General features: G+C 29.5%; 1 protein-coding gene across 3 annotated transcripts in view; it reads right to left on the reverse strand.

Moving 5' to 3' along the window:
* The window catches only part of LOC115246049 (monocarboxylate transporter 10), a 17,589-nt gene extending 7,989 nt beyond the window's left edge, over positions 1-9,600 (reverse strand). Inside the window, exons 1-2 of one of the 3 annotated variants that reach the window (XM_029824632.1) lie at positions 9,185-9,599; positions 802-1,360 (exon numbers count right to left, since the gene is read on the reverse strand). In XM_029824632.1, the coding sequence (XP_029680492.1) occupies positions 802-1,300 (499 nt within the window). In that variant the 5' untranslated portion in view covers positions 1,301-1,360; positions 9,185-9,599. Of the gene's footprint in view, positions 1-801; positions 1,361-8,009; positions 9,091-9,184 lie in introns of those variants that run through there. The other 2 variants (XM_029824633.1, XM_029824634.1) reach the window with 2 other exon arrangements.
* Positions 9,601-9,727: the final 127 nt, after the last annotated feature.

Here is a 9,727-nt window from a genome sequence, read left to right on the forward strand (position 1 = left end):
TGATTAGAATTATTTTTTAAATTTTGAAACACGTACATTATTCATCCATGCAGGAAACTGCATGCAGTTTTTTTATTATGAAATTCTGCATAGCTGTTGCGATTTGAAAAAGCTGTTACATTCTTAAAATATGCCAATCTGATTGTTATCGAGTAGCAAAAAATTTTTATCCAACATATTATCAATTACGTAATTCAAGAATCAATACCCAAATTAACACCAAAAAATCAACCAACTCTAATTGACATTTTTTTATATTATTTTATTTATATCATTTGAGCTTTATTTATATTAACTTTTATTATAAATGCTCGAAATAATCGAAATGTCACATCATAATTATAACACATACTAGATATGACATAATTCTAACAATATACATTACATATGTCTTCTGGACTTTTTGGACATGTGTTGTTAAGGAATGTAATAAATACTCTCATAATTGTTCGAATTTGTTATTAAACCAAATCAAATCACGGCAAGTCGGATCTTTATTCGAGCTAAGCATATTCGCGTGCCTTATCATTGAATAAATACTTTGATTTGAGATCGATAAATAATTGAGCATAATCTGTACACGATTACAAATATAACAAAGCAAAGTAAACAATGTATATGTATGTATTTATATAACTTTTTTACAGTTTGAAAAATAATTTTTTTTTTAAATAATTTTTCGATAAAATAATAAAAACTTTTTGTACAAAAGCAGAATATATTATCATATAAATATTTTAATATATTTATATTATGTTTTGTTTTTTCTGAGTATCGTATTTGCTTGACTGAGTATCGTACCTGCTTTGTAAGATACTTCAGTCTCACCGGCCTCCATGAGTCGTTTCTGCAGCTCCGGATAAATGAGGGAATACGTGTTGATGATGCTAAAGAGCACGCCGTTGATCGTGAAGCTGCTGACCATAATCATCCAGGCCCTCAGGCCGCCATCGGGCGGTCCAACAATCATCCTCGTCGGCTCGTTCACAAGATTCTCGTCTGGCTCTTTTCGTGTCGCGTTCCCGACATTCATCGTGTCTTCCTCCGCTTTGTGAACTCTTTTTGACTTCCCGATCGACGCATCGATCGTCAATATCGCGCTTTCGGCCAGAAGGGGGTTGCCCTCACTCCAATCGGAACTGTCGGGGTCGGTCTGACGAGGCTGCACATGGCTCGCTGGGCCGATCGGATCATTCGCAGCTGTATGGTCGATCGTTCGAATTGATGTGGCGGCATTATTTTCTGGAGCAAAGTCACCGATGTCGCCGGCGTGACCGGCTCCTTCCTCATCGATCGTCATTGTTATCGATAATTATCTTCGTGGATTATTGACCCCGCTCCTTCAGAAGATATCTGTGAACTTTCGATAAGGATATTGCTAAAAGAGATCATCAGATTACCATTCCATTTTTTTGACATTATACCGTTTACGTAATACGTCGATTTTAGTCGCTAAGCGATTATATTATATAGCGCATATTATATCGCTCACGTAATATATCGCTTACGTAAGCGACTAAAATCGACGTACTACGTAAAAGGTATAATGTCAAAAAAATGGAATTGATACAAGATTTTGTCTCATCTCTTCTTATATACTTTCGATTTTAAAATATTTATACAATTAATACACACATCTCAGAATTCTTTGAACTCATTGAAATTATTGTTTCATTGAGAATAATTTATATATGTGTCTTATAGATTAAAGCTTAATTCTTTAAACTAAAATTAAAATTCAAGATAAAGGCAATCAGAGCCACGCGCGGTAAGAAAAAATGCGCTCCACTTGTAAGAAACAATCAGTCCAATATCTGAATTCCCTATGTTGGAATCGTATCAGTAATTGAACTGATAGAAATAATTATATTTTTAATCTTTTGCCAGTTACTCTTTATATACTTCTCATGACTAAAAATCAAATACGAGATGGATGCATAGCGCGTCGCATAGCGATGAACAAACGAACTGACGGCTGAATACTATTTTTTTGTAAAGTTTTTGGAATGTTTCGCGCAATCATTTCTCATGAAATATTAAATAAATAATAATTTTGGATATATGAAAACGTGCACATCAAATATTTGATTATTAATATTAAACAATATTTTATAGTTTTGTAATATTTTCAGCATATGCGAAAAGTAAAATTATTGCGAGTAAAGTTGCTAAAATATTGAAATAAGATTCCATTAATCTTCCAACAATATTATAAAGTAAGGTTTTATTGTAAGGTTAGTGGTATGTACCAGTAACATGTTCCTTAAAATGTGTAAGTTTGTAATCTCCCTATAATCTTACTGCAATGTTCGGTGCTATGAGGGTGGCGAGTCAATAGTTTTGAAAATTATATTATTATATTTCACGGTGAAAAAAAGTTGCAGCACTTTTTAGAATATGCCAAAATGTAAAAGTAATTTCATTGAAAAGAGAAAAAAATATTCCAACTTTTCTATCCAGCGTGAATATAAGTACGTCGCATATGAAAGATGCAATGCTATATTTGTCCCACCATGCCGTTACACAAAAGTCTGCAATGTAAGGCTTGATGAGTCTTTGAAGCTGGAGAATGCAGCTCCAAAGACTGCAGCTTAACCATTTAACTAACTATATTCTGCCGATCTAGCACATCGGTATCAAGAGACTACCGGTAGTGTTTCGCATCAAGTTAGACTGAAAGTATCTTATTGTTAGATTCTATCTTAAATTATCGGATCTTAATAACGGGACTGGACCAATCAAATAGGTTTAACCGATAATTTGTAATGAAACAATGAAAGAATCAAACCAATAATATAAGATAAAACTAAAAAGTTATTTTTTTTTTTTGCATCGTTTATCATCAAGTGCAAATTCTGTTAGTGTTTCGTTTGCAGATATTCTTGCTTGATTTTGACAATAATAATATGCCTATTGTTTACTGAAATTCGACTACAAAAACAGAAACAGACAACAGTTAATAAGATTTATAACAACGTTATCTTAATAAGACACATGTTCGAGACATTCAGAATATCCTCTGGATGTCCTCTGGACATCTCTCGAACATATGTGCTGTTATTGCAATATATTTATATAATTGAATATATTGTATAATATATGTAAACTAAAATAAAATTATTGATGTAAAGTCATATTAATTCTGCTTTAAGTAATTTTTTCTTCTTAACCTTGAAACGGTTATGTTATGGTCGGCTACATCAACATATGATATCAAAAAAAAAATTTATAAACAAGTTTTTCACCCTGAAAAAAAATCCAGGCGCGGCTACTTCTCGATTCAATTATTTCAGCAGCTACGTAATTCAAAAGCAAAATATAATTTACAGCATATAAAACGATAAAAAAGCTAAGTCAAATGATTTATTCTTATCGCAATAAATGTTAATATACCTATTTTTTATATGAACATATTTTATGGTTGGACTAATAATGGAAAAAAAAATTATATTGACATAAATATATATTAACAAATATCAATTGCTTGAACAATCAAATAATTATCGAGTTAATATTAGTCTCTTATATTATAATTAAATGTTCAGTTAATAAATAATATAATATAATTATCAATTAACATTTTTAATTGTTTATTTATTTATCAAAATTATGAATTAAATTACTGTTTTAAATAATGTTTAATATTATTATGTATAAACAAGTTAATTTTTAAAGATAACACAGATGGAAGACATAAATTTATTTAGTACACACACAAATTAATCATCATATGAATTAAGTATGAATTTTATCTTATTATTGCTGATATATACGCGTAAATGTTTTCCGGAATAATTCTTCTCAAGTATTTTAACTTCATTACCACATTTTAACCGCAATAGTGCACCGTCTGCATTTAAAGTGGCATAACAAACATTATTCATGATTTTTTGCTGATGAGATTATACTATGGAAATTTTGTTAGACGTTCAAAATTTCTCGTATTTTTCAAATATATTTCTGATAACATTGTGAGATGATAAAATCTGTTGAATAAAAATTATCAAATTTTAAACTAAATGTTTAAACAAAAATCATACTTGTTCTAGTTCTTAGAATCACGATTTCAAAGTTTCGCGTAATATTTTGTATATTACTTATGATTCACAACACATTATTTTCAGCTTGTCACGACTTTATATCTCTATACGCGCGAGTTAAACGTTTAATAGTCTTCAACAATTTAATAATCTTTCGATATATTGTATCAATCATCAAACACTTTTTCATGACGCTTTCTTTTATGGACTTAAAAAAAATTAAAGCTGAAACACAAACAAATAATCTTTTTCTTTTTTGTTTCCGTAGATGCAAGTAAAAAATGTAACCAAAAAAACAATAATAAATAATAAAGCACATTTACAAATAAGTTCGAGAATTTGAGTAGTTATTAGAAAATTAATGTTAAATTAATGTTAAATTAACATTATCAATATGTATATTTTAAAAACATGTCAATGTTTAAGCTTTATTGAATGTGATAAAAGAGAAGACAAGAGGTATTTTGACAAGAGAGTAAAGCGATCATTTATGGAGTAAAATATCTTAAAGAAAAAAACATTTTTTCAGAAAAAAGCAAGGATATTAGATCTAGGAGAACTCATTAACTGTTCATTATTATTTTATTTCGTTTTTTACATAAGAAAAGTCTATCCAATCTTATTTATTCAGCTTTTGCAAAAATTGATCGTGGTACTTTAATATATGTATATATTTTGTACGAGAAAATATATTTTTTACGTGTAATAAAATATTATTAAGAGAGAGCAAAATTTAACAAATCTTATGAAAATAGTTAAGAGATAAGAGATTGATCTTTTAAGATTCTCTAAGAATTAATTTTTCGCAAGCAATAATAATTTAATAATTTAATAATTTTTTTGTATGATTTATTAAATACTGCATTTATTTCAATTAAAGAAATAATAATTAGTTGAACGCATTTAGTCAAGTTAACAACTTTTTTTTCTCAGTGTAGATGCAAGTAAAAAATGTAACCAAAAAAACAATAATAAGTAATAAAGCACATTTACAAATAAGTTCGAGAATTTGAGTAGTTATTAGAAAATTAATGTTAAATTAATGTTAAATTAACATTATCAATATGTATATTTTAAAAACATGTCAATGTTTAAGCTTTATTGAATGTGATAAAAGAGAAGACAAGAGGTATTTTGACAAGAGAGTAAAGCGATCATTTATGGAGTAAAATATCTTAAAGAAAAAAACATTTTTTCAGAAAAAAGCAAGGATATTAGATCTAGGAGAACTCATTAACTGTTCATTATTATTTTATTTCGTTTTTTACATAAGAAAAGTCTATCCAATCTTATTTATTCAGCTTTTGCAAAAATTGATCGTGGTACTTTAATATATGTATATATTTTGTACGAGAAAATATATTTTTTACGTGTAATAAAATATTATTAAGAGAGAGCAAAATTTAACAAATCTTATGAAAATAGTTAAGAGATAAGAGATTGATCTTTTAAGATTCTCTAAGAATTAATTTTTCGCAAGCAATAATAATTTAATAATTTAATAATTTTTTTGTATGATTTATTAAATACCGCATTAGCTGATATTGGAGTCGTGAGGACATATGTCAAGTAAATGGCAATATGCCAAATTATCGTTTAATACAGATAGAGATGTTTCTAGAGATAATGATAACTTTTGATATATATATATATATAAGATCTATATCTATATCTATCTAAGATATATATCCAAACACTTATTATGTCTATCGAACTATTGCATCAGCCGGTATAAAAGACGAACGTTATGTGGTCAAATAATCATCAAACACAAACGCCGACGTGCATCAAGATATTCGTATATGACCACCTGAAAATTTTTTTGACCTTGTGTCTGAGCAAAATTACGCTTGATTAGCGGAATAAGTTCTTAGAATCGGAGACCTCACGAAACTTTATGAAACATTCCGTACAAAGTTCTCACATGCTGCAGATTTCTAGTAATTAAGCTTTTATAGTTGGCATATTATATATATTATAATTATCTTGGACAATTTGGATTATGTTTAAAAGAGCATCGAGACAATAATTAAAAAATATGAATTTTTTTTCTGTGAGACACAAAGTAATTTCTGTTCCACAAACTTTTTTTATTATCTTACGATAAAAAAGAAGCACCGAATTATCTTAATATCGAATATCTATTGATTTTATCATGGAATATATGCAAAGATAAAGTAGATGGGCTTGATGATTCATTGACCAAAATTACATGTCCAAGAAACACTTATATACAAAAGTCCGAGTTTCGATTTGGCGTGATGCCAATTCTCGAACAGAGATATCGAGTTCTAAAGTTCAGAGATTCCTGCTTTACTGTCGAGCTGAATTACATTTTCAGTAACAACACATCAGTAGCAGATCCCGCATGAACCGCGATGCCTCATCAGACGAAAAATGTTTCTCAGAGAGAATTGCTTTCAGAAATTTTCCGGATATCTCTTCTCATAAAAATTAACATCGTCTCCTTATTTATTCCAATGTACATAATAATTTTTGTATAAAAATCTTTAAATTCCTTTTTTTATATAAAAGTTTTATCTTTTTGTAATATCTTAAAAAAATTATTAGAAATAGCATAATTTTTAAATATATTTAATAATTAATCAATTAAATTACATTTATTTTAAATGTGATAACTCTTGGCGATATTGAATTTATTAATGTAAATTTAAATTTTCCAATTAAGAGAGGATCATACTGCTGGGTGTGAGCACGTGGTATTATGCAAATAATGGAATAATGGCTAATTTGAGATTACCCGGTTCAGACAATCCTCGAGCGTGGCAGCGGGTGCATCATATATATATATCGGATGAGAATCGCAACTTTCAACGGAATCGCGTCGGCTCCGAAGAGGAGACGGCGTCGGTTACAGCGAGAGAAAGAAAAAGAGAGAGAGAGAGAGATAGAGGAAGACGAAAGGAGAAAAGGAAAAGAAAACGCAAAGCGCCCGACTAATTGCCCTCGAGGACCGACCGACCGATCGCGCCGTCGGACTTAAACTAACAATAAAAAGACGACCGACGGACCGACCGATGTTTGGTCAGTCCCAGGGGGTCGGGGAAGAGGCCGAAAGTTCCAAGAGAACATGCTCTAATGCGTCAAGAGAGAAACCAACGACGCGAGAAAAAGAGGGAGCGACAGAGAAGTAGAATATGTGATGGAAGAAGGGGAGGGGCTGAAGAGGATGGAGGCATGGAGGAAGGAGAAGGCGACACCGATAAGCCGGCATGAGGCATGAATAGACGCAGCGGTCGGTGACATGTGAAATATGCGTGAATTCGACTCGTGGGACGAATATCGTGTAGTATTTCTACTCTACGTGTTTTCCCGGTAGCGAGAATATAGAAAACAGAATGCCGGTAAAGATATAAGGAAAATAACGGAACGCATAGTAGCCACGTGACAAGAAATCTCGAATAATTCTGATAACTATATATATACCGATTTTATTCAAAAAAATTGAGAAGCCGACTGAATTTATTAATGATTTAATGATCCCCCGTAACAGGAGATAATATCCCTCGTAATAAGAGAATATATTGTCAGACAAATCCGACGCAAAGAACTCATACAAAAAAGTCCCTAAAAAATTCGCCAAAAAGACAAATATAAAAAAATCGCACTTTAATTTTTTTTCTTAAAATATTGATCTGTTGATAAAAATTATCATTTGTTACTATGTAATTGGAAATGAGATTTAAATTATGTAATAAATTGACACACAGGCTGTTGATAAAAATTATCATTTGTTAATATAATTTCAAAAATAAGATCTAAAAGAAGAAAATTATGTACAAAAATGTTGATATTATTGAAGTATTGTTATTAAAAGTATTGAAATTATCATCGGAGAATCTGCATAAACATATCATAAATATATTTTAAAGACATTATTATCTGCATATTTAGAATAATGCGTAATGTGTATATGTGTGTGATAACGATAGCAAAAATAATACATACCATTTATCAATGCATCATTTCAAGATACTTAATATAAACTCGCAATATTGTTAAAAATCGATAAATATTTTTAATATTATTTTCCAGTATTTTCTTGTCAAGTACTTCTCAAATATTTTTCCTCTATATACAGAAAAATAGAAAAAGAAAAGACAGTGTTATATTAGTACTATATATTAACTATATATTGCAGATCCTGTAAGTTTTCAAAATTTGCATTTGAAAATGCAAATAATATAATAAGATTAACATAAAAGGTTTATCTTGATGTAAAATTATCTACTGCTAATGTATAAATTCATGTTCTAATGCAAATTAAACAAATATTTATACTTGTATAGATCTTTAACTCAACACATATGAATTTTCAATATTAATGCAAGAAATATAGGGAAGATTTATATAATAAGTCTTATAAAAACCCTCTATTTGTTTACCTGAATACATATGTTGCTCTAATTGTAAGATTCAAGAAATGCATTCTAGATCAATATTTTATAATTAATTGTTAGTACAAAAAGTTTGTCACATTTGTTGAATAAAATTAAAGAGGAAATAAAAATGCACATACATTATTGCTAATATACACAATAATATAATTTTCCAATAATTAATAATTATAATTATTAGAAATAATTAATAATTTTATCCCAATAATTAATAATAATTATTCTAATAATTTTTATTAATCGATATATCCACTTGTTCATTTAGAGAAGTGTTTCTTCCTTTTTAAATGTCACATCAACAATGTCACACATTTACTAGAACTTTAAACAATAAATCGTTTATTATGTGTACGTGTATATGTATGCACAAATCTAATAATATTTCATCTATCGTATATAAAAAAGAATTCACTAGAAAAGTGAATTTAATAATCAATACTCAGAGAAACTTTGCACATATGACATATGTTTGCACAATTTCAAGCAGTAGTTATAAATTTTGCAATACAATGGTATAATATTTTGCAAAGCTTTTCTACAGATATCAGCAATTCAGAATGAAACAGACAAATTCGAAGATTTCGACCAAACTCAAACGCCTTTTATCACATCTAACTGAACGTGACCCATAATTATAATATTTGACTGACTGACCTACTGACTTTGAAAAGAACCGATTAAGATTATAAACCATGCGATGCGATGGTGTATTCAATTGTCACGTACCACGAGGAACGTATATGGTTAATCTCCATATTACACGAACGTTTTCACTGCCACGAAAAGCTTCGGTCATGTCTAAACCAACAACTGTGACGTATTATCGACGTGGAGAGAACTCAGAGACGATGATAACATAATCGGCCAAGTGACATGCGCCAGCTATATGTGAAAAAAATGCTGTTTTATCGTTATACGGGCTCGCGTGTATATTTTATTCTCTATTGTATTCTTAACATTAGGGAACACGCTCGGAGCACGTTACATAACATTTCGCATGAACAATGTAAACGTCATAGATGCGAAACACACCGAAGGCAAGGGAATAATTCGTCTTCATTGATGGTCATTGATTAAAGAGTATCAGCTGATTGCAAAGTAAAAATATACCTCTTTTATCAAATAAATAGATAAAACGATAGTTTAGGTATATAACATGAAGTAATATTATAATACTTATGACAATTTTGGAAAGTTTATGCGCAAATTAAAAAATAGAATACAAATTTATATATTTAATTTTACTTTTTGCATTTAATCCTTATATAT

This window comes from Formica exsecta, unplaced genomic scaffold, assembly GCF_003651465.1.
Source record: "Formica exsecta isolate Colony F162 unplaced genomic scaffold, ASM365146v1 scaffold138, whole genome shotgun sequence".
Lineage (NCBI taxonomy): Eukaryota > Metazoa > Arthropoda > Insecta > Hymenoptera > Formicidae > Formica > Formica exsecta.